Genomic DNA, 26202 nt, shown 5'->3' with positions numbered 1-26202 from the left:
CCAGGACAGGGTCCAAAAGGTCCCAATTGGGACTGGCTGGCACTCGGAACCGGGGTTATGGGTCTGCTTCCAAGGGAGTCGGGCAAGTCCTGATCTTTTGGAAGCAGAGATCATGACACGTGCTTATGCGCTACGGGCCTTTCCTCGAATTAGACGCTGATGTGCTGTTTTTTCACGTGCCAAATCACTCTGTATCAAGCTGGCCATGTGACAACACACGGACGACCACGCTCCTGCCCAGAATGCCGAATTACTGCCCCCCAGAGTCCTGAGCCGACTCCCACCAGCCATCTGCTGCTGCCTGCCTGCTGGCTACGTGCCCTGCTATTTGGTGCCTGCACATCAGCCATCTGCAGGGGTCCAGTTGCTGTGACCACCCCTGCTGGAACAGAAGACTCCCGACTGCAGTTCCATCGCTCCACAGCCCAGCACCAGGACCCTGTTGCCCACCCACACCTGCCTCGTGGGTTGCCATGTCGGGGGAAACACCATTAGAGACCACTGGCATCCCCCAGCCAGAGGGGTAGGGGGCTACCAGTTTCAGTGCCGCAGAAGTTGGTATCCTGGTGGAGCAAGTCCTGTTGCATTATGATGCCCTCTTATGAAGACCACGCACCGACAATGAAGGACGGAAGAGGATCTGGAAGGACATTGTGGCTGCCATCAACATGGAGGGGGTGGCAGCCCGTGACATAGCACACGTCCGGAAGCGCTGGGAGGACTTCAGGTCCAGGACCCTCAGGAAGGTCCGGCGCCTCTTGGAGGTAGCGCATGCAGAGGGGTGCCGGGTCCGCCTTACCGACAACCAGATGAGGGTCCAGGAACGTATATGCCCAGCGCTCCACCTCCAGGTCCTTCAGAGGCAGACCCATCTGGAGTCGAGCGGTAAATGTCCATGTGTACTGATTGGGCGCAGTACATGTTGAGGTGTGCCAGGAGTGTGCAGCTTGGACATATGTCTGGAAAGGCCCATGTATGGATGTGTATGTGCAGGGACATGAGCCTGCCACATGTGAGTCCAGCCATGTGTGAGTCACATCAATGGTGTATGTGTTCAAATGCATGATGCACGAATGCATGTGGGGATGCACACATGTTTGCATTTCTGTGTATGTACTGTGGCATGGTTGTGGTGTGACACATGGATGCTGGTTCCACCTTCATGTACGTGCACAGCATATATGTGCGTATGTGTGTTTGACATGTGTGCGGATGTGATACGCCATGGATGCATGTGACACTGACATGTAGGAGGCTGATTGGCAGATGTGACATAGTTGCTGATTATTTCACTGTGACAAGTGGTGGAGATGTACAGATGCATGTATGTCTGGTGGCGTGTGTGCATGTGTTCGGCACTCCCCGTGTTGCATGTGATGTCAGGCTAACCTTTGGATGCTCATGTTGTTGTATGTGTATGGATGGTGCTGTCTGCTGCAACATTCCTGTTAATTTGCGCATGTGTGTGGGTTCAAATGATATGTGTGTTGGGGAGGGTGATGCCAACTGTGAAGTTTGACACTGCCACTCATGTGCAACTGTCATGTGTGTATCAGACCATTGTACAGTGCACTGATGCCTGTGTTCTGTCTCTCCCTGTCTGCAGTGTCAACTGATGAAGAGGGCGGAGACGGTGCTGTGGAGCACAGCAGCAGGGATCCCACCACCAGCCGGAGACGCAAGGCCCAGATCCCCTCCCAGGTTGTCATCTCTTCGGGGAGCGAGGAGTCTGGTGCCACGTCCATGGCCGCAGCTGCCGAGGGTAGGTCCAAGAGGCGGAGGTCGGAGGCGGACTCCTCGGCAGCAGAAGGTGCAGCTGAGACCCCACAGGGGCCTATGGAGGATGATGGCACGGAGTCACCCAGGTTGGTGGGTGGTTTGGTTGAGGAAGAGGCCGTGGAAGGCCCACGCATGGGGCCTGGAGGGGGGGATTCCACTGGTGCTAGTGGTGCTGTCCAGGGGCAGGGACAGGAGGCAGCACAGGCCACCGCAGAGGTGCCTGTGTGTAATCCTGTCCCCGATCCTGTGACTGCATCATCCGGCACCAGCAGGGATGCCTTCGTCCAGACCCGTTTTCAGGGAGGGGATGTGCACAGAACAACTGGCCTTCCATTCCCTGCGGACGTGGCAACCCGGGACCGTGTTGAGCCTGTCCTGGGTGCGGTGGCGTTGCGTCAATGTGGCATTTGGGATGACGTGCAGGTTTCTCGTGTGGACAAGGCACGTCATTTTTTAATCCCTCATTGACCGCGTCGACCTACTAGGACGGGTCAGCAAGGTTGGGTTCCTCTGTGTGCTGGAACTTATATCGACCCCCTTATCAACTGAATCCCCTATACGCCAGTCGTCCTCCATGCCATATTCCTGCCCAAGTATCACCTGGGAGCTGCCCCTGACCCAGCGGTCAGGTTGGTTGAGGACACATCCCTGCCACATTCGGGAGTCGGAGGTCCAGCAGGAATGGCCACCCCAAGAACTGGACCCCAGCAGGAGGAGGAAGTGCAGGCATCGACAGGCAGGGCACATGCACGGCAGCAGCAGGCTCAAGGTGGGAGCGATGATGGCTCGGGCCATCAACATCACAGGGGCAGGCATCGGCCGGAGGGCAGGAGGACCCTGGATTGGGAGTGTCTTCCGTGTGGCAGCAGTTGGGCCGGCAAATAGATGCAGAGCGGCGCCCGGCAGAAGAGTTATGGCTCACTATGGTCAGGGTGGAGAACTCCATGCGCAGGGCGTTGAGGCGGGCTGAGTGCCTCGAGGCAACTCGCAGGGAGTTGGAGGAGGCCATGGCTGCATCCCTGCAAGACCTCGGGCCAGGGAAGAGGCCCGCCTCCGGGACGTTGAAGAGGAGTTCGATGATGCCCTGGCCCGGAACATCAAAGAGTGAGCCGTAGGACTTGCCCGCCGCCATTGTACATAGTTCATTAGTGTTAGGTTTCCTTTCTTTTTTCTTTTATTTTGGAGTTAATGGACATTGCTCCACTTCATGTATATAGGTGTTTTCTTCAAAGGACTTTTTTGTAGGTTTCATTTGCTTTGGGGATCATGGACCCTTTGGACTTGGATTGTAGGTAGTTGAAGACTTGTACATACTTTCTTTTTCAATTTTCCGATGGATCAATGGTTTTCTTTTATTTGGATTTTTTATTTCTTAATGACATTGGCAAAGGACCACTTTTTTTTTATTCAACATGACGTTCAATGATTTTATTTTTTTTGGATTACCTATTTTTTCATATCTGTCGTTGTATATTGATTTACATGTTTCATATCCTCTATATCACTTTGTTATGTTTTCAAAACATTTTTGCTAACTACATGATTGGTGTTGTGTTCTATCATTGCTTTTGTGCATGTCTCAATGAACATTGCCTCAGTCATGTGTTGCCACTGTGTGGCTCCGTTGTGCATTTATGCATGGTGGTTTTTTTAAGACTGTCATGGCATGGGTGATTTGGGAGTGGGCACAGTGAATGGTTGTGTGCTTGTACTGGGAGGGGGATTTTGGTTGGCATTTGGGCCATAAGTCTGTTTAGTCATGACATGTTGTTTGGTGGGCCATGTGTCGGGGCCTGCTGGCAGGTGCCTGTCACTGGTGGGTGAGTGGGTGGGGGACATGAGTCGGGGCCTGCTGGCAGGTGGCCGTCACTGCTGGGTGGGTGGGTGAGGTGAGGGACATGAGTCGGGGCCTGCTGGCAGGTGCCCGTCAATGGGGTGGGGGACATGAGTCGGGGCCTGCTGGCAGGTGCCCGTCACTTGTGGGGGACATGAGTCGGGGCCTGCTGGCAGGTGCCCGTCAATGGTGGGTGGGATATGGGGGACATGAGTCGGGCCTGCTGGCAGGTGCCTGTCACTGGTGGGTGTGGTGGGGGACATGAGTTGGGGCCTGCTGGCAGGTGCCCGTCAATGGTCGGTGGGTGGGTGGGTGGGGGACATGAGTCCGGGCCTGCTGGAAGGTGCCTGCCACTGGTGGGTGGGTGCGGGGGTGGGGGACATGAGTCGGGGTCCGCAAGTGCATGGAGTCATGTGGGCTTCCTGCAGGGCATGGTCAGGGTGGATGGGCTGCCTGCAGGGCATGGAGAGGGGGGAAAGGGCACACACGGGAGGGCCCACACTGCCAAATTGCGTGTAAATGTCCCTGCGCACCCCCAGAATACATGTACCCGGCCCGCGCTAGCGAAAATGCATGTAAAAGTCCACGCGGACCCCCAGGATACACATACCTGGCCCGCGCTAGTGAACACGCGTGTATAAGTCCACGCGCACCCCCAGAATACACGTACCAGGCTCGCGCTAGCGTAAACGCGTTTAAAAGTCCACGTGCACCCCCAGGATACATGTACCGAGCCCGCGCTAGCGAAAACGTGTGTTTAAGTCCACGCGCACCTCCAGAATGCACGTACCGGGCCCGCGCTAGCGAAAACGCGTGTAAAAGTCCACACGCACCCCCAGAATATACGTACCCGGCCCGTCCTAGCGAATACGTGCGTAAAAGTCCATGCGCACCCCCGGAATACGCACAGGCATCCCATCCACCCTCCCCATTCCCCACAGGCATCCCACACCACAGGGGGGACTTTTTCAACGCATTATACATAATGCGAGCAGGGTACGTGTATACCGAGGGGTGCGCTGGGAGTTTTCCATGTGTTTTCGCTAGCGCGGACCGGGTACGTGTATTCTGGGGGTGCGTTTGGACTTTTACATGCATTTTCAATAGCGCGGGCCGGGTAGGTGTATTCTGGGGGTGCGCAGGGACTTTTACACGCGTTTTCGCTAGCGCGGGCCGGGTACATGTATTCTGGGGGTGCGCAGGGACTTTTACACGCATTTTCGCTAGAGCGAGCGGGGTACGTGTATTCCGAGGGGTGCGCAGGGAGTTTTACACGCATTTTCGCTAGCGTGAGCGGGGTACGTGTATTCTGAGGGGTGTGCGGGGAGTTTTCCACGCGTTTTCGTGCTTGGGGGGGCTGTATGCTGGTCCTCTGGCCTTTGCACCATGTAGGGGATTTGGGCAATGTTTTTGGCACACGGGGTGGGCTTGGGGGCGTTACTGGCACTGCTGCAGGGTCGCCGCGCCGCTCTGCGCCACGGCTGGTCATGGATGTTGAAATCCATGAATACGCTGTGCGCTGAAATGGGTTTTGGCGCACGCGGCTGGCGCAGACTGTCGCACGCACACTTTGTGCGCTAGCCGCATGCGCCACTTGTGCGCCGAATTCTATGAATTACCCCCAATAGGTTTTCTTTATCTGTAAATGACATAGTGTACCTGCACTCTATTCTTGTTGTATGCAGTTAACAACTGTACTGAGTAGATAGTTTGAACAGTGTAAAAGACAACGGAATCTGTTTTTCTAAAGTAATCGTTTTCTTCTGTTTCAGATTAAAGTCCACTATATGTATTTACTGCTGCTCTTACAATTCTTGCAAATGATTCAGAAAACCTTTTTGGATTAAAGTGATGGGGTGCACTTCACTTGGGCCCAAATAAGTGTGGCACAAATACGTTTTGTCAAATCAAAATTGCACTCATTCAGATCCCCTTTTTTTGTCCCCATTACAAAATTGCATAACAACAGGAGGGAGGGAGATTTCTGCACATTTCAAACCTCTTCCCGAATTCTCAAATGGGATATTCTTTGAAATGCACAGAAACCAAAAGTATTAACCTATCTCTGTTTGGAACAAAGCATTCCCCTGTGTCTTTTTGAACAGGCGAAGCAGGATGCACAAAGCAAAATAGGGATCAAGTAAGCCCCTTTCGTACATTTGTATAAGTGGCACAGCAACCGATGTATGACCCGATGTGGTACCATTCGCACTTTTATCCTTCACACAATAGAAATAATGTTTGTGACATTTCACAATGAGATACGTTTCCTCCACACGCATAGTCGATGGGAGCCAATCATACATTCGTTTGGAACGCATGCTGCGGGCACTAATTTATGCACAGGGCCAGTTGGCACATCATATTTGCTTGCGCACAGATACCCATAAATACACAGGTTTCTTTTGTGAAAAAGGCAGAGTGAGAACTTCCGAAAATTGGACATCTAAAATAAGAGGATTGCCTGGGTTATTTTTAGTTGCCAGATGATTGTGTGAATTGGGCCCCAAGTGTTAAGAGTAATTGTTTGCACGGTGAAACACAGAAAATATTGATATTTTTGAATGGATCATTTTAATGTACTGGTGTCAGCACACGGTCAGGCACGTGTTCCTGTGGTGGAGCCATCCTCGAATGCATATGGCCACGTACGTATCTGTTTGCGAATGAAGCTTGCCAGAGGTTTGACAGGCAAGATGTTTTCTAATTGTGAGATCCTTATGAATTCAAACATTCCTTAAGAGAAAACTCCTGCTATTTACTGATTCATGGCAAAACAAATGGTATAAAAATAGGCAGCATTCTGGTTCGAAGATCTGCTTGTTTGAATTATCATTCATAACTGTGACTTTGAAAACAAAATTTACATTAAGGCCATGACTAAATCGTAATTATTAACTTGATACTGTCCCTATAAAAGCAACTGTATAATATAGGATTTCATTTTAATTACAATTAAACTAAGAAGCAATAATCGTGAAATGGAAAGGGTGCATTTTTAATTGGGTGGGGCTACCAGATCGTGAGAGTCCTACAATTGAGGCTATAGCATTCTGATGATACACCAAGACTCGTTACCGAAAAAACATCTTTATGAAATACACGACCAAACTTTACAACTTAATAAACCAACCTACCAACATACCTAACGTTAGTCATGAAATGGGGCGTGACCAGGGGCGTTCCATATAGTACATGGGTGGGGGCATATGGCAGGATTTTACATTTAAGGAAGTGGGTAGTCCTATAGGACCCATGTTCTCCCTCCCCTTAAATAGAAATCCCGGAGATGTCATTGATCGTGTTGACATAAATATAGTTACCCTGCTGGTGTGTGACCCGCGGTTTGTTACCACCTTCTAACGGGTGAGTTTCATTGTTAGAAGAGACGTGTCGGGCTAGACAGATCCTATGCCTGAAGATGCTGCGGCTGCTTCCGGCTCGGGGCCTGTCAGGCACATCAAGCGTGGCAGAGGCGGGCCCTCCACGCGTGCGCAAAGACGTCACCCTTCGGCCACGCCCTCTGCACTGGAGGGGCGGCCGCAGCTCTGGTTTGGCAGGCGGGTGACGCCCACTGTTTGCTGTCCGGAGTCTCCTGTTTGTGTCCTGTCTCCCCCCACCCCTCCTCACACAAAGACAACTCCCTGCACGAGACACGTGCGACTGTAACTGACAGCCAGAGCCGGGTGTCAGGTGGGTGTGTGGGTGGGGGGGCTTCCAAGGACACTCAGCGGCCGCGCGACTGCCACCACCACAGCGAGGGGGACACCGAAGCCGAGGATTCACTGACGCAGGGAGCGAGCGGGCTGCCACAAGAGCCAGACCTCGGCGAGACTTCGGCGAGGGAGCAGCGGCCGCGAACCCTGGGCACTGCGCGAGCCCGCTGCGGCGCAAGTCCCCCTCCCCCCGCCCCCCGTGCAGCCAGCGCCAGCGGCTTGCTGGGTGTTGCCCCAGTCTCCCTGTAGTTCCTTGGTGCCCTGTGAAGGAGCAGCGCGCTGGCACCAGCCGAGGAGTAGTTATATGCTGACTTGGAGTACCCGGTGTATTGCCAGTGCCCCTTGCTGACTGGCGGTGCCCCTTGCTGACTGGCAGTGCCCCTTGCTGGCTGGCAGTGCCCCTTTGCTGGCTGGCAGTGCCCCTTGCTGACTGGCAGTGCCCCTTGCTGGCTGCCTGTGCGCCCTGGTGCCCGAGGTGCCCCTTCTTCAGTGCTGCTGCCCTGGTCCGCTGGGTAAAGCCATTTGGCTCCAGGCACCCGTGGTTGAAGGGGGTGGATGCAGGCATCCTAGGTCTGCGTTCAGCGAGCCGTTCTCTTCCCCCCGGTGTTTCACCGCTCCCTCCAGCACCGATGCTGCATCTATTGTGCCGGACTGCCCTGCGGCCAGCTCGGCTGCGGCCCTGGTGCCTGCCCGGGGGGCACCGAACATTGGGTACACATCCCCGGAAGGAGCCCATGGAAGCACTGAACACGGGGCAGGGGGCCCGGGACTTCATTTACAGCCTTCATGCCACGGAACGCAGCTGCTTGCTGCGAGAGTTACATCGCTTCGAGTCCATCGCTATCGCTCAAGGTGGGTAATTTGTGGGGGTGTTTGCCAGGACACAGCCCCAGCACTTATTTTCTCACTGTCCGATTGTGGTGTATTGGCAACTTTATTAATTTAGATCTCATTCAGTAGTTGTCACACAACACGTAACAACAGTGTGCACTGGCAGTCTCTTCATCCTGGGCTGGCTCCTTAATATGAATATGATGACCAAAGGGGGCAGGACAGTGGTAGGTATCGATTTTCATGGCTCACAATGAGCTGAAAGGTGACAATACTGGGTGCTTATTGTAGCTTTGACTGCACGCTGCTCCAGTCATCCTGCATAACATTGCTGCATCTCCGCTACAGCAGAATTCACCAGCAACACTACTTGTCTAGTTTGGGAACAAGAGGACAGTCAACAGCCTGAAGCACCAATATAAGGGCAATAATATCTAGTTTTATATAGTGCTACAAGCCCGCATGCATCTGAGCGCTGAGATAACAATTGATATTGTTATCCCACGGTGTGGTGCTCAATTTATCTACCTCTGGAGGACGATGGGTTGAGTTGCCGGGATTCGAAACTGCATCAGCAGGCTGCACACACGTCAGAAACGAGCGCTCAGCTCGATGTGCTAACTGACTGGCTGAGAAAGGCCAGAGGAGTGCCTGCCATGGGTGCTAACCTGCACACAAAGATATTGCAGTATTTGACATTCAATGTCAACAGTTCAGTAATGTTTTTTTTCTGCATTTGTCAAGTTACCATAGGAGGCAAGCACATTTGCTCTTTTTTCTCTGGATAGATGGTCAACATTTTCCACTTGACGAACTGTTAACAATGAGTACGTGTTTAAAGAAGCACTTTTAACATTTGTCTTAAAGTAGTATGTCATATTATTTTGTATCTATAAATTTCACTTCTGCAATAGTTAGCACATCCTTCACCCATAATAGCTAGTGGAAGTGGCTGCTTTAAGCCTACAGGAACTGACATTGTGGGGAGCAGCAATGGGTGGTGGCCCCAGTGGCCTGGGAATTGCAAATCCCCACCCGATCACCCACCTCCCAGTGTGGTAGAAAATATGTGGGCACTGGCACTTGTTGTTTTACAAATCAAGCACTGGGTACAAGCATAAACAGATTGGGGGTTGCCAGCTGGAATGGGCAGCGGTGGGACTGAGGTGATGCGGTGGCAGGGAACTGGTGTCTTTAAAGGGTGCGGTAAGTCTGCAAAGTGGTGCAGGTTTTGCGAGACCCTGTCCTGCAAAAGATGTAGCCCCCACCTCTTTCCTCGTTTGCACAGTGACCTCAGTCATATCACATAAAATGGTATCACGAAATGAGTCTTAAATTACCAAAGGTATCATCGGAAGTTACAGTAATAACACTTTGCCACGTGTAAGGCAGGAGACAAACTGACGTCTAGTATATGAATTGTCACTGTTAATTTTTACTTAAATGGCAATATCGGGAGTATGGTTTTTTAGTAGCAGACCGTGTGAGCCGAATACCTTGTAGAGACTTTTAGTTTGGGCATATAAGGAATAGCTAGATAACAACAGTGTTGCTGGAGAACCCATACTTTGGTTAAGTGGCAAAGCTGGGATTTGAGACCAGTTTGCAATTCGGGCACATAAACACATCTCTTCCCTGATGTAATTGGTAGAAATGCAAAAGGTCTTTCTGAAACTTTGGTTTGGAAACACCATGGAAGGCTGTCGAAGGCTTTGCAAAAATATGGTGATTGGGTTTGGCTAACGGATGCTTTTCCATATGTTGCACAATTGTTTCTATTTTTATTGTGTGTGTATATTTGGCCATATTGTCCAAACTATCAATATGCTTTCATTTCAGAAGCTACAGCTAAGGATTATCTTGACTGTCAATAGAAATAAACTGCAAGCAGTTTCCAAGGATGTCATGTAAGGGCACGGATTAGGCCTTGGGCGGACAGGGTCGGTTGCATATACTGCAGGATCGCCTTATAGTGTGATGGAGCCTATTTCCCTGTAAGGTCTTGAAGCAGGGAGAATTAGCAACTTCTCAGGTCTTCAAATGTTAACAAAAGTGAACCAGGTTCAACTCCTAAAAAAATATGCATGGGCCCTCAAAACATAGGGGAAGAGAGTGCAGTTGCACCCATTCTCCTTGAATAATGGGCAGGGGCGGTAGTGCCATTTTGCCCTGCAGAGTTTCTCCAAAGCATTTGCATGGGTTGACTAAAAACAAAATAAATCCAGTTGAAGTACCACACTCCTCTAAATCACTGTGTGTGGCAGGTTTTCGGGCTGCCGTCCTGCTTGGTTCAAGCTTGGTGAACTGTTGAACTGTATCTCGCAAAATTATAAGGTGCTGTTCACATCAAAACTACAATTACTGTACATGGATCTTGAATTGAGTTGGTTAGCAGGCCAAAGCTGTTTGACGGGTGAGGGAATAGCAGGGCATCCTATAGCAGAATGTTGCAAAGGCAACTCAGCAGGTTAGTTGACTGTTATTGAAAATCATGGCATTTTTCGTATTTCTGCTGTAAAATGTATTGTTTTGATGTGCGGTTACTTCAATTGGTGTGGGAACTTCTGCCCATAGCGAAAAGCAAATGCTTACACACAGTACGTGAACACATCTAAAAGTGAAATTTTTTAGTTCAGTTGACCTTCCCTTAGAAGAAAGTGCACAAGACAGAACAGCCTTCAACGACTCAGCATCCCGGCAACTACATGGTGCAGCCCTACCTCCCGGCTTGCAAAGCGTATTATTTAGATACTGTTTTAAATTGCATGAAGCCTTTGCATGACTATCGGACAATTGAAGTTTCATCTTTTTAGCTGAGTTCATACCCTTTCAAAGTAGAGTGCCGGAATTGGAACCCCTTCCCAATAATACAATGAATTTATTTAAACCACCTCGTTGTCTTGTAGTTCTGAAATGTTACTTGAAACCTGTGGATTGCACAAGCAGTTTGCGTTTAACCCAAGTTGACTGAGAGACTCATTTTTCTGCGACTGGGCTTTCTACCCTTTTGAATCCAGGAGCAGACAGCACGCAGTGGTGGTAAGGCCCCGAGATTATCTAGAAAAAATGGGTTCATCTGAATGATTTGGAAGGTTCACAGAATGAGTGCAGGGACACAGCGACCACAAGTAACAATGTTTGTGTTCATTTCACCATCGTGGGTTTCAAATGCAATGAAGCTAGCGTTTTAACTGAATGAAAAAAGCAGCCTCATCCTTGCCAAGATTCAAAGCCGTAAATCTCCGATCTCTGCAGCAAGTGCATTAACCCACTGTTAAATACGTATATCTGCTCCAGGATTCAGGTTGCATGCAATGCCATTCTACACACACATGCTCTTGCACACACATGCACCGTTTTCCAGACATCATTTTTGTCTGGTTTCCTCCAGTTGCTGGAAAGCAGACTTTACAACAGACCCTTGATGTCTGCAGGCTTCACTTTTATATATGCACCCTTTCCATTCCACTCAGATATTCAGTGTGTCACCATGCGCTTTAACAGCATGTGTTCTATGCAGCCCTGCAGATAAGGGGTGTATCAGCCACTTTTACTCCCTAATACTAGACAAATACTCCCAAGAAACAGATTTGGAGAGTAAAAATACTCCCCCCAAAAAAATGGGAAACTGACACACTTGTCATCCATGGAGCTTGTGCTCCATGGGCATGTTTGGACCAGCAGTGCAATGTAGCGCTGCAGGAAAAAATTGCTATTATTACTGCCTGATCGGAAGACATAAACATGTATCTTTTAATGTGTATGAATAACTAGGTGCAAATAAATAATTATTACACAAACATTTCCATTTCCCAATAAAAACATATTTTACTCACTTATAAAATACTCACTTTGGGAATTATATTTACATTTATATTCCCTAAAAAAATAATTTTATTCCCAACTTTAAAAAAGAGGGACTAAAATACTCCCACTTCAAAATCTTATCTGGCGCACTAGTTATTGGCATAATCGAAGATTTGAAAGATGAAAAGGCTTATACCCTGTCAACTGCAGCTGGATCTCAACTTAATGAAATATCTTTATGCATTACAAATGGGTGTATTTTCAAAATACTTTTGCTTTCAAGATTAATACCATAGCATTTTCTGCTTGCATCTTTAAAGGCAAGTCTCACATATCCAGCATCAACTAGCTTCCGGAGACCCCAACCCTGAGGCACATTCCAGTCCCACCTACCCTTCTTTTTATCATCAGTTTGTGGAAACAATTGGCGGATACACAGTGATATGTAAGAGCAATAAGACACAATGGAAATGCACACACACATGAATGAAGAAGATTACTGGCTGTGAACGTTTCTAAAGTACCTCTGGTACAGTACCTCGGGTACTCATGCCTCCAGTGAGCGAGCTATCCGAAGGGGATACAGGTTGAGGTGGCAACTCCAGTCCTGCCCCATCCTTTAACACAGTTATGGCTGTCCACCGAGCTCACAGACTTCATCTGGAGGTCGTTTTGGCCAGTGTTCCAATTTAGCTTAAATATATACACTCTAAGAACAATAAGGCTGCCTGTGGCAAGTAAGGCCAGTATTTGCCACTGTGGGAACACCTGTGCTGGCTGCGCCCAATAAGGTTGTTCATTTCATTGTAATGACATCCTTGTGTAAGGATTCTGTTTCTACCTCCAACACTCCCCCATCGCAGTGTAATAAACTCTCGTTCTGTGGACAGTAAGCCAGTACATGCCAGTTACTACCCCTAATCCTTACTTTCATGTCCCCCACACTGGTTGGCCCAGTAATGCTGTTATTTGTCACAGTACGAACGCACATGCTACCCCCTGCAACCAAGTCCCTTTTCAGGCCCAGGTCTGACCTCTCGCTCTTGGCATGGTGGTGTCATCTCCAAAAATGTGGGGTCCAAAGTCCTAGGTATTGACACCTTCCAACACACCAATTCGTTTCACTCTTCCACCCTTGCAGCTCTGTGCTCCTCTTTGACTCTCTCCCTCTTGCACACCATCTCTTATGTCTGCTCTCCCTGTTGCAAATTTAACTCGCATGTATCCTTGCTTGCACTTACACTCCTCGTACTTGCACGTGCATGTTTACACCCTTGCTCGTTCTCACACAGCCTAATGACTGCACCCCCTTGCACGCTTTCTAACTTGCTTTTTAACACATCTATGCATTTCTTACACTCCCTTGCATTCACACACCCACTTTCATACCATTGCTTGCTCGGACAAACTAAGATTTTAAAATATCACATGACAAAATATCAACTGCAGGGGATAGGCACCCAAATGATCCCTTTCTGGCCTGCACAAGGTCGAATACTGTAGTAGATCTTGTAGCTAGTCTGCGATCTAATTTCAGCTTCTAAAAGGCAATTTATTGGTATTTGAAAAAAAGTTCTTGTCAAGTACGGAGTAGCAGGCTCGTGGTCCAGGAAGATTATTTTCAGCATTTGGTACTTGCAGCAGCATTTTAACTTAAAAAGAGCAGTTCCAGCAAGCTGATAAGACAATGACTTACGCTTCAAGCAGGGATCATCATGACTGGCAAATACGAGAGGGGCACCTTCTACAGTGAAGCTGTATATCGCAATGAGTTGAAGATGCAAGACCGAAACGCTGCTCCACATCTTTTGCATGGGAAATGCTGTCCCTGACCAGTGTATCTGTGAGAAGCCACATACAGCATGCTCACAAGAACCAGGATGGGGGCTGCTACCCTAATGTTTGCATGGCCATGGTGAAATTACCTATCTTACGAAAATATTGCACATATGAAGGTCATGCTCTCTCTCTTCTCCCCAGCCTGTCGGGCTAACAAGAAATTCGAGTTTGGCACTGCCCAGTCTGCCACAAAGCTCACGAATGCTAAAGAAGTCAGACAACAGTGCCATCTACTGGGGGAAAGGGGAAGCAAATGTATAAATAATGACTTTAGCAAGGCTGCGTAAATGATACGCAGCGAAAAATTAAATGGACCGCATTTAATTAACCGGGTAAAGAGGCCTGATATGCCCCCTTACCTGGAAGGCTGCATGTATTTGTTTGTAAAATGTACACAGACGAAATGATGACGTATCTGCTGCATATGGACAATTCATTCCCCCACCTATGCAGTGAATCAAATAAGCCCAAAACATGCCATATTCATGTTGCTCTAACCTGGCAAAGCTGGTACTTATGGTGATCTGTGTGTCTCGTCTGCACAGATAAACACGACTAACTTGGACAAAATGAACACTGCAAATGTTCATGCTAAATTCTAGGGTACACTCCACAACAACAAAGTAGTAGATCCTGTCTGAGATCTCGTATAATTTATCTATTCAGTCTGAAACCGGGTGTTCTCAGCGAGAGCGCTGCAACGTCTCCCACATAACTGACAGTGCCAAAACTGGGAAAATGGTACAAATTCTGGGATAGTCTAAATCAGGTGCCTGTGCCCGAAATGTACTTCTGAAACAACATTGCACATTACACAAACTGATGTCGTACCTACCCTGTCAACACAGTACTCTTACCGCGTCACACACTCTTGTCAGTGAGCTGCATGCTCGGTTCATTACTTATTTAAATATAGAATCTACAAAAAGTGGTGCCCACTCCCCCACATAGTTTGTGCACGTTTCTTTTCCGCACCTCCTTTTCAGTGGAGGCATGCAGATAATGTCGTTTGAAGCTATTGAACACCTCACCAACAAGAGGGCTGCTACACTTGGCTTCTCAGCCGAAGAGGCCAACACCATCTTAGATTTAATAAGCGAGACAAGACTTACCAACAAAGGAGGCGATCCATAACAAAAAATAAAACGGCTAGAGTACACCTAAAGAAAAGAGATAAATCGGAAATTGCACGCTGTGGTACTGGGCAAATGTTATTGAGCCCAACACACAAATCCCACTTGGACCTAATCTGTGTAAAGAGAACAAGGATTTTTCTTTACTTAAATGAGAGCGGATTCTTAATAAGTGCTCCCTCAACCTTATCTTGCTCACCATCCAAGAGCTTGCAAACAACATTAACCACTTAGAAATGGAGAGAGAGAGGAGTTGACTACTGAGATCACTCGATTAACCAGTGTAGAGACACTCACTGAGATCCAAACAGACATCAACAACACATTTGTATCATACAGAACAGAACGCGAGACAAATTAAGGAATTTCAAGAGGGACACATATGATTACCTCAACAATGAGGTCTACATCGGAGCAGATAAATATCAACACCAACCCATGAGAACAGGAGGGTACTCCTCATCAGATTTGAGTGGTTCAGAAACAGAGAATACCTGTGAAAACCCAAATAGCCCAAGAGGCCAGTACCCCTCGTACCAACATAAGCACTACAGGAGAAAGATCCAGTACGTTGCATCATTTTTTAGCAATGTCCTGACAGGTTCACTAAACATACATATACATTCAATTTATAGTAGTCTCCTCAATGCCAAGGGTATGGCTCAAAATATCTGAAACGGCTCCTAGGTATGTGTTTATTATTAACGTGTCCACCTAAGTCTTCGTTGGGATCTTTTAAGGTCTTTCAAATTCACCATTTCACAATTCTGTTTAAGAATTTTACAAAAATATATTTTTTATTATTTTGTTATTGCTCACAAGCAAGGTCTATAAATTACCAAGCACAATTGGCTAAAAAGAAATTCCAAAGCAAGCACAATATATACAAATAGAACACATGGGTATCCATAATGTACACAGTTTTTCATACAAATCAAAATGCAATTATTCAGAAACATTTGAAAAAAAAATTCAAACAAATGCCTCCATGACATGGCCCCACCTTACCTTGTCCAAAGGATCGCCAAACATTGCACCACCAGGCCAGCCAGAACAGCATATGCCAACATGATTACTGTTCCAAAAACCAACAAAGCACGTGCTGGTGGCACCAGCTTCCCCACCATGGCTGCCACCCACTGGAACGCCTTACCACCACACCTTAGGCTAATTGAATCCCATGGTGCCTTTCGTAAGGCCATCAAAACCAAGCTCTTCATGTAAACCTGCAGGCCCCACGTGCACATCCTAAACAATCTGTATGCTTACTGCTAATGTATGTACCAATGTGTTCTGTAACATGTAATTTCAAGAATACTTGATGGGCGGCTTTTTGTAACCCTTAAATATGCCTTCTTACGATCCGTTTTAAGCGCCTCAATGCCCTTGGGCTGTAGAGCGCTCTACAAATGTTAAAAGATAAAAATAAAAATTAAATCTTCCAGAACATGGTAATGACAGACCTTAAACAATTGAATTTCTGGAAACCCAAGCACTCCAACTTAAACAGAGGGGAACTATCTCAGATCATTGTACATGGATCCCAACATCACAATACGCACAGCAGACAAAGGTGGGGCACTCGTTATACTCAACAACACGGATTACCAGACCAAATGCGTGAGACAACTCTAGGATCTTAACGTGTATTCATCCGTCGAACTACCCCACACCTGACATCAATGCCAAAAAAGCCAAAGAGTTAGAATGGATCGCTAACAAAACCAGAGCTTTCTTATCCATAGTGCCTACGTTGTACCTACTACCCAAGATACACAAACGATTGGTAGACCTCCCAGTGAGACCCATAGTGGCTGCCACAGGTGGACTTTGCATTGACCATTTTCTTCAACCTCTCATCCAGAGCAATCCGACATATGTCAAAGATACAACACAGTTTCTACAGATACTTCAAACTGTCAATTTAACACATGAGGACATTTATTCACTATCATTGTGAGAAGCCTGTACACAAGCATCCTCCATGACCTTGGCTAAGAGGCTGTTGGATGGTTACTATTGCAGTCAGACACCATTGGCACTGCTGGAACTTATTGCCCAATATTCATATTTTAAATATAAACAACAACACTATCTGTAAACATTAGGCACTTCGATGGGTGCCACCATTGCCCCTGCATATGGCAACTGCTTTATGCACAGATTTGTGTCAATGCACATAATGCACCACCCAACCTTGCAGAAATATCTAGTCAAATGGGTCCGATATATTGATGATATTTTTGCCATTTGGCATGGCACCCGCAAAACTCTGAATTACTTTCTTTTCTTCATCAACGAGATAGATTCCCGGATTCAATTCACAGCCGAAATAGGGACACATCATGTCCACTTTTTGGATGTTAACGTTAAAGTCAACAACAATACGATATCCACCACACTATACACGAAAGCCACAGATGGAAACAACCTACTTCATCGCATGGGATTTCACCCACCTAATACATTGAGGAACTTACTGTTACGCTCACCTGGTATCCATAGGGAAGCCACCCAGCCAGTTGTTTGTTGGTGCCCTTTCCAATGATTCCCTGGTGCGGTTCTCGGTGGAATTCCTCCTGGAAATGAAGACTATGTTTAGGACTGGACAGCCAAGGTAAGCCTTCCCACCTCCCTTGTGATTTCAGCCCCTCTGGGTTCTCTTCTCACCTTGTTATCGAAGTTGGTGGGCTCTCCATCCTACTTTGTGGGCAAGGGCGCGTTGTCTTTTGTGGGCGTGTGTGGCCCAATTACTTCACTGACAGCGGCCCAAGTAATGTCTTTCAGGTAGGTCTTATTGTGGTTTATGGAGTTGTTATTCTTGCATGCCTTTTCTCTGTTCGATAATGTCTCTGTTTATCTCCCTTATGTGCGCGGAGCGTCCGCTTGGCAAACTGGGTAGGCTGGTTTTCGCCGGTAAATGATGGCGCACAATAGCGCTATCATGTGGTAAGTAGGCGCTTTGCACAGCGCGGCGATGTCTTGTCTTCACTGACCTATGTTTTATCTTTTTTGTAGATCACGGTGTGCTCCCAGTGCGGATGGAGTTCCGGAGCTATACCGGTCGAACAACCACCAGCCAGGTAAGTCTCTAAGCAATTCGTGGTTGAAATGTCTCTAGTGCCTTCTTTAATGATGTCTTTCTTCCTTTCTCAGGTCCTTCGATCCGGGTGGCGAACCATCCAGACGGAGCTGCCCAGGAGCTGTGAACAGTGAAGGATGGAGATTGCAGGTAAGATTCTGGTGCTAACGATGTTCTTTGTTGTTTTCTGCAGGTCCGGATCTTGCCAGGCTCGTGAGAAGCTGGACACGGTGAGCGTCACGTTGCTAGTAGCAAAGTAACGCAAAGCGTGTTGTCTTGTTCGGGTGTGGTTTAAATAGTCTCTCCAAAGTAGTCCAGGTAAAGTAGTCCCTAGGCCACCACACCCAAAACACTATACCGCATAGCTTGGTTCAGGGAATCAAGCTATGTGGATGCCTCCATGTTGGCTGAAAGCCTGAATAAAGTAGTTCCTTTTAGCTGATGTCTTTCCCTGTTTATGATCCTGGCCCCAAGAGGGCCTGTGAAGCAGATGCTAGGCCTTATTTGCGTTCTGAAGTCTGATTCCACTTGGCCAATGGGCTTGCCAGTGGAGATCAGGGCTGAGCATCGTGACACTTACCTTATGGCCAACTATTGAGAAGGAAAATAATTGTGAGCGATCCAGATGAATGCAGGGCAGAGTTTGATAAACTTGTGCATAAATTCCAAGACCGAGGGTATCTCGCACAAGATCCTGAGGCAGCTGTTGAGAAGACCAACAGCCAACTCAGAACAGCACTTTTGAAACAAGACCCCAAAACACCCTGCTAGTATTTGTTTCTAAATTCTCTTTACAGAGCCGTAAAGTTAAACAAAGTATAAACAGACATTGGAATATTCTGAGAAACGATTAGAGAACCAATGATCTATTTCCAGAGCCACCCGTTTTTGCATATCAAAGAAGTGAGAACCTCAGGGACATGGTTGTGAGCACCAGGGATCACAAACCACCCATCGCCAAGAATGGAAGGCAAGACACCTACTCATGCTTGAGTTGCAGGAATTGCAACAACGCGACTAAAGGCCCCTATGTCTTTCACCCGTGCACATGTGAACGAATTAGACTCTGAGATTTTGTTACCTGCTCTACAGAGAATTTCATTTATTGTATCAAGTGTCCTTGTGGCATCTACTATGTGGGGAGACCAAAAGAAGAGCGAGAATCGGATGGAATGAACATAAGTCATGCACATGCACAAAGAATATGAATTAAGCTCTGGCACGAACATGGGCACCCAATTGCACATATGAAATTTCAGGTTCTCTATGTTCTGAGTGCAACAGAATTTCGAGGAGACATTGAAAGAAAAATAGCACAGAGAGTGGTATTCTGGGTGCACAGGCTGGAGTATTTAGTGCCCCATGGCATGAACGAAGAGCTCAAGTTACACTGTTTTCAGTGAATTGAACCATGCACCCTGTCTGTTTATAGGTGTTTTTTTTAAGATTCACACACTATGCATTACACTGTTTCACACCCATACTCCTGTTTACTTCTCCAGTTTTAGCCAACTGATATGGAAGTTACTGAGCTCAAGGTAGGGTCTCAATTACTGAGTATATTGGGCATCAGTAATGTTGATTGAGGTTGTGGACCGTTTTTGAATTTTTGTAACTATTACAGGTCGTTAAAGCGATTGGCTACGTGAGCGGTTATCAGAGCACTCTTTCTAGACATGTAGATGGTTTATTACCCATCTCCCCCGGTATTAATGTTTATCCTGGAGTGTCATACCTCCTTAGTCGTCATTGCATCACATTTTTGCATGCATTAAAGGACAATCGGGACCGGTACGGTTTGGTTTTAAGTAGGATCGGGACATGTACTGTTGTTTGGTATTCACTCTTTTGATTTGCTGGACACACTGCACCACCATGTATGCGCACTCGCGGCCTGCTCTCAGCTACATAGATGTGGGCTATTAGTACTTTTACCTTCGGAAGTTTAAACGTGACCGGCATTCGAGATGACCACCCTCGTGGGCCCTCAGTTGAGTAGTTTGTTGAATGTCTGCGGTTACGTGACTTTCAGCACTGACAAGAGCGCGTGACTGGGGAAGAGTACCGTGTTGCCAGGGCTGGTAAGACATCAGTTTGTGTAAGGTGCAAAGTTGCTTTAGAAGTACGTTTCAGGCATAGGCATCTGATTTAGAATACCCCGCATTTGTTGTTTCATTTCCCAGTTTCTGCACTGTTGGTTATGTGGGGGACGTTGGTGCGCTCTTGTTGAGAACACCCGGTTTCAGACTGAAAAGGTACATTATACAAGGTCTCAGACAGGATCTACTAGTTTGTTGTTGTGGAGTGTACCCTAACTCTTTGCATGCAGTTTTGCAGAGTGTCCATTTTGTTCAAGTCAGATGCGATTGTCTGTGCAGACGAGACACACAGATCACCACAAGTACCAATTTTGCCAGGTTAGAGCAACATGAATATGGCATGTTTTGGGCTTATTTGATTCACTGCATAGGTGGGGGAATGAATTGTCCTTATGCAGCACATATGTGATCATTTGGTCTGCGTTCATTTTACATACAGACATGCCCAGTGCTCCAGATCAGATTTGAAAGTGGGAGTGTTTACTCCCCATTTTCTAAAGATGGGAGTAAAATGATTTTATTATGAGTAAACATGTAAGTCCAATTGCCAATGAGAGCATTTTATAAGCAAGTAAAAATATGCTTCACTGAAAAACAGAAATATTTTTGTAATATTACATTTTTTTGCACCTAGTTATTCATACACATTAAAAGATGTATATAATCAGGCAATTAAAATAGTTGTTTCTTCCTGTGGTACCATGTTTACTACTGGTCCAAACATATCTATGGCGCTGTGATGGTTGTGTATGGGCGCAAGATCCTACATGTCTTTTTCCAATTTTCTTTTGGGGAGTATTATTATTACTATTGTTCAGAGTATTTGCCAATTTCTAGGGAGTAAAAGTGGTCAACACTCCCCTCATCTGTAGGGCTGGACATGCACAGTCTTCTAACTCTATTCCTCTCTCTTTTGTCTTTTCCTCCCCTACATGTTTATCCAATGGACCTTATGATTTATATTGATCGATCCTTTGTGCTCATGCACTATTTATGCATTGATTGATCCTTTTGTGCTCCTGAACCAATTCTACGAACTGTTTTAACATACAATGATGATGGTAGGGTATGAACCTTTCCACTTTGTACACATATATCAAAATGGGATGCGCCTAAATATTTTGCATTTCTGACAAACATGACGTTGATCTATGTTTGGTTGCTGAAAAGCACCATTAATTGTTTTGGGTCATCGTGGCCTGTTGATGACCTCCAATACTGTATGAACAGCGATTTGCCCTGAGGATGGACATGTGGTCCCAAGTGCATTGGCATTGTAGCCTTTTGGCATAGACTGCTTAAATTGGTAGTTTTAATTGAAGTACAAGTTTGTCTTGTTTGAATGAAAGTCTGGATGTCATCTTTGCGAGCAATAATAGTACTAGCTAGCATTACAGTAACCGTTCAAATGAATGTTTTTCTAGCTGCTAGCTAGGTCAAGGGTGTGCAACCCTCAGTGCTGGCTATTTAGTCCAGGTCCATAGTATTGCCATTATTTCCAATGGCCTGTGCAGAAGCATTCTTGAAAGGGTATGCACCCCAAACCTGATTAAGAGTTAGTCCACCTATAAGTTAATTGAGATATAGAATCTACAAAAAGCGGTGCCAACTCACCCACAAAGTTTGTGCAAAATATAAAACGTTCCCACTTTTTAAATCCAACATTTGAGACATGTACTTTGAAGACACCATTATGTGGTCCTGTGGGTAAGTGTCTGCACTGGGAACGTGACAACCTGGGTAAAATCCTGGTAGCCAAACATTTTAGGAAGCGTACCAGCCTCATAAACACCCAAAGAGGGTTGCGTCCACACTCTGAAAAAAGTGGGCGGATTCTGTCCATCCACATGTATTCTCTATTTGTGCCCCGAAAAGCAGCACATGACCACACCCATGGAAAATAACCTTGCAAGTCTCCTGGGCTGCAACCTATCTTGCCACTTGCTAGGCAAATATTCACGACTCTCTTGTCCTCTCATGATTTTCCTACTTCACCCCATGTTTAACTTTTAACAATGCTCTGTTTTATAAAGATGACCTGAAAAGTACATAAACACAGAAAGAGACTTGCAGAAATATATACATTCTTTTAGAAATATGTTAGGCAAAAGGTGTACAATTGTGGCATTATTCACGCCACCTTGAATGGGAGACTACAAATACAACAATGCAATTCAATAGAACGCAAAACATGGCCTTTGGGTTTTGAAAATGTACTTTCAAGACTTAAAGATCTCATAACAAAAGGACATGTGTGTTTCAATATTTGACTAAGGCATGCCTCATATTTGATGTGATGAAATTACTACACTCTTTAACCTCTTAAGTGCAAAGGACGAGGTATCTCCTCCACAGCACTACGTTTTCAGTGCTGAGGAAGAGATCCCTCGTCTTTTTTAGCACTTACCTTTGGAGAAGCGGATCGGTCCCTCTGTTGCAGCTCCGATTTCCCCGGCCTCCAGACAGTGAAGGGGAGGACTTCCTATTCTCTGCCTGGGGGTCGAGGGCTGGCCGTGTTGACATCATCAGGAAATTATATTTACATGTTGGTATAGCAGACCTGCTTTTGCGTGCTGCTCGGGCATTTACTGCCAGATTTGCATGGAGAGGGCTCGTTGGAAAGGGGAGACACTCCCCTTTCCAACAAGCCCTCCCACAAGCAGATTGCTGGTCGAGGATCGTTCAGTCCTTGAACTGCAATCCCACTGGACCACCAGGGAATTGATTTTGGGGGTCGTGCCCCAAACCCGGCCAAACAGTCCCCCACCCCCACCAAAAAAACAAAACAAATGCAACAATGTTTTGCCTTCTATGTAGGCAGATGGGTAATGTTTTGTACCCATTTGCCCTCAAGGAAGGCAACAAAAAAAGCCAAAAAGGCACACCTTGAGGTATGGGGTGGAGGGGGCTGGCCCTGTGCCTGGTGGACAGCCCTGCCAATAAAGCCCCCCAGGGATGGGCAGATTATTGCTGCGTCCATGGGGGACCATAATTGGGGTTCTGGACCCCTTTGGCTACCCCCGGGAAACAGCAAGGACCACTAGGCCACCAGCGATATGATCTGGATGGTGGGCTCCTCAGCCCCCCCCCCCAGGCCAATCCTTCCCTGGGGGGCTAAATTGAGGGTCTGGTCCCATTTTGCCAACACTGGGAAGCAGTAAGGAGCACTAAGCCACCAGGGAAAAGAATTTGGGATTGAGGGGTGGCTGTTTTGCCCATTTCCCGTTGCAGTACACCTGGCCGTTCTGGATCTCTGGCAGGGCCGCGTTAGAGCTTTTCCCTCTAGGGAGGAATGGGGACTCTGTCATGGCTCCCTGTGACCACTGCTGGGCTTTGGGACGGTCGATCCACGTGTGAGGCAGACACCCAAGTCTGGGGACAGCACTCCTGGCCGTCCTATTGCTCTGGTGGGGCTGTATTGCAGCCTTTTCCTCCAGGGAGGGATGGGGATCCTGCAGGGGCTCACTGGGAATGCTTCTGGGCCTGGGGACAGGTGCCCCATATGGGAGAGGAGACAGGCGCCCAAGCTCTGGCTGGGCTGCGTTACAGATTTGCCTTCTGGGGAGGGACAAGGACCACGCTGGGTCGCCCCATGACTGCCGCTGGACTGGGGAACGGTCGACCCAAGGCCGGAGGCAGCACTCCCAGCCATCCTGGTGCTTTGGCCGTCCCGCATACCAGCTTTTCCCTCCATTGAGGGATGGTGACCCTGACCCTGCCGGGGCTCCCTGGAACTGCCACTGGAATTGGGGCGGTCGACCCACATGTGAAACAGGCGCCCAAGGCCACGGGCTGCACCCCCAGCCGCCCTAGAACTCTGGCTTTGATGCGTTAGCTTTCCTCTCCGGAGAGGGATGAAGACCCTTCCTGGGCTCCCTAGGACCACAGCTAGACTTTGGGACGGTCGACCCACATTGGAGACAGGCTCCCAAGGGCGGGGACAGCACTCCTGGCCGTCCTAGAGCTCTGGCTGGGCTGCATTACAGCTTTTCCCTCCAGGGAGGGATGTGGACCCTGCAGAGGCTCACTGGGAATGCCACTGGATCTGGGGACAGGCGACCCACATGGGAGACAGGCACCTAAGGCTGGGGGCACAACCCCCGGCTGTCCTGGAGCTCTGGCCATGCCCCATTACAGCTTTCCCCTCTCAGAAGGGATGGGGACCCTGCTAGGTCATCGGGTGACCGCTGCTGGGCTGGGGGCAGTCTACCCGCGTTGGTAGAGGCCCAAGGAAAGGGGCCGCACCCCGGCCGTCCTAGAGCTGTGGCCCGGCTGCGTTACAGCTTTTACCTCTGGGGAGTAATAGGGACCCGCCAGGGCTCCCTGAGACCGCCACTAGGGTTGGGGACGGTCAACCTACATTGGAGACAGGTGCCCAAGGCTGGGGGCAGCACCTCCGGCCGTCGTGGAGCTCTGGCTGGGCTGCGTTACAGTTTTTCCCTCCAGGGAGGGATGTGAACCTTGCCCGTCCCCAAGTCGAGCAGCAGTCATGGGATGACCCTGCGGGATCCCCGTCCCTCCCCAGAGGGGAAAGGTGTAACGCAGCCCAGCCAGAGTTCCAGGATTCGCAGCAGTTGCTACCCCCGTCCCTGGGCATTACAGCTTTTCTCTCTAGAGAGTTATGGGAACCCTGCCGGGGCTCCCTGGGACAGCTAATGGGCTTGGCGACAGTCGACCCACATGGGTGACAGGCGCCCAGGTCCGGGGGCAGCACCTATGGCTGTCGTGCACCTGTGGCTATGCCGGGTTACAGCTTTTTCCTCCGGGGAGTTATGGTGACTCTGCCAGTGCTCCCTGGGACTGCCGATGAACTTGGGGATGATCGGCCCACGTGGGAGACAGGCGCCCAAGGCCGGGGACATCACCCCGACCATCCTGGAGCTCTGGCCTGGCTGCATTACAGGTTTTCCCTCCAGGTAGTGATGAGGAACCTCCCTGGGCTCCCTGGGACCACCACCGGACTTGTCCTGTCAACCGACATTGGAGACAGGCGCCCAGGGTCGGGGGCAGCAACAGCTGCGAATCCTGGAAGTCTGGCTGGGCTGCGTTAAACCTTTCCCCTCTGGGGAGGGACGGGGATCCCGCAGGGTCGCCCCATGACTGCTGCTCGACTTGGGGACGGTCGTCCGACATGGGAGACAGGTGCCGAAGGTCGGAGGCAGTACCCTTGGCCATCCTGGACCTCTGGCTGGGATGCATTACAGGTATTCCCTCCAGGGAGGGATGTGGCCCTTGCCGTGGCTCCCTGGCACCACCGCTGGGCTTGGTGATGGTCGACCCACATTGGAGACAGGCGCTCAATGCTGGGGACAGCACCCATGGCTGTCCTGGAGTTCTGGGCGTGCCGCGTTACAGCTTTTCCCTCTTGGGAGGGATGGTGTCCCTGCCAGGGCTACCTGGGAATGCCGCTGGACTTGGGGATCGCTAACGCACATGGGAGACAGGCGCCCAGGGGTGGGGACATCACACCTGATAATCCTGGAGCTCTAGCCTGGCTGTATTACAGGTTTCCCGTCTGGGAAGCAATGGGTACCCTGCCGGGGCACCCTGGGACCGCCGTTGGACTTGGGGACGGTCAACCCACATGGGAGACAGGCCCCCAAGGCCAGAGTCAGCACCCCGGTCATCCTGGAGCTTTGGTTGGGCTGTGTTACAGCTTTTCCCTCTGGGGGCGGATGGGCACCCTGGTAGCGCAGCTGGACTTGTGCAGGGTCGGCCCACATTGGAGACAGGTGCCCAAGGCCGGGAGCAGCGCCCCCGACCGCCCTGGAGATTTGGCCATGCCGTGTTACAGATTATCCCTCCGCGGGGGGTTGGGGACCCTGCCCGAGCTCCCTGGGACTGCCGCTGTACTTGGGGACAGTCAACCCTTTTTCTTTTTCGCCCAGGAAGGCACAACCACACATGTGATGTACTGTTTTCGTCGGGACACCTCTGGGAGCGTAGGAAAGTACATGTGTTGTTGCTGGCATGTTTTGGTGCTTTTCTGGTCGCAAATGTCTGAAAATGTTCTTTTTTCCCCCTACATTTTGGACTTTGCCGAGCCTTGTGGGTAATCCATTCTACAGTGATTCGCGCAATT

At 48.7% G+C, this 26202-nt stretch overlaps 1 protein-coding gene and 1 long non-coding RNA gene across 3 annotated transcripts in view; one reads left to right on the top strand and one right to left on the bottom strand.

Moving 5' to 3' along the window:
• The window catches only part of LOC138497889 (uncharacterized), an 82445-nt gene extending 75343 nt beyond the window's left edge, over positions 1-7102 (bottom strand). Inside the window, exon 1 of the long non-coding RNA XR_011278660.1 lies at positions 6937-7102. This is a non-coding gene — a long non-coding RNA (uncharacterized lncRNA). The remainder of the gene's footprint in view (positions 1-6936) is intronic.
• Positions 7103-7142: 40 nt separating this feature from the next.
• The window catches only part of TMEM65 (transmembrane protein 65), a 420478-nt gene continuing 401418 nt past the window's right edge, over positions 7143-26202 (top strand). For both annotated transcript variants that reach the window (XM_069621592.1, XM_069621591.1), the window contains exon 1: positions 7143-8181. In XM_069621592.1, coding sequence (XP_069477693.1) covers positions 7959-8181 — 223 coding nt within the window. In that variant the 5' untranslated portion in view covers positions 7143-7958. The remainder of the gene's footprint in view (positions 8182-26202) is intronic.

Source organism: Ambystoma mexicanum, chromosome 5q, assembly GCF_040938575.1.
Source record: "Ambystoma mexicanum isolate Mex_15411 chromosome 5q, UKY_AmexF1_1, whole genome shotgun sequence".
Lineage (NCBI taxonomy): Eukaryota > Metazoa > Chordata > Amphibia > Caudata > Ambystomatidae > Ambystoma > Ambystoma mexicanum.
Note: the sequence above shows the minus strand (reverse complement) of the source record. Positions and strands in the feature narration are given on the sequence as shown.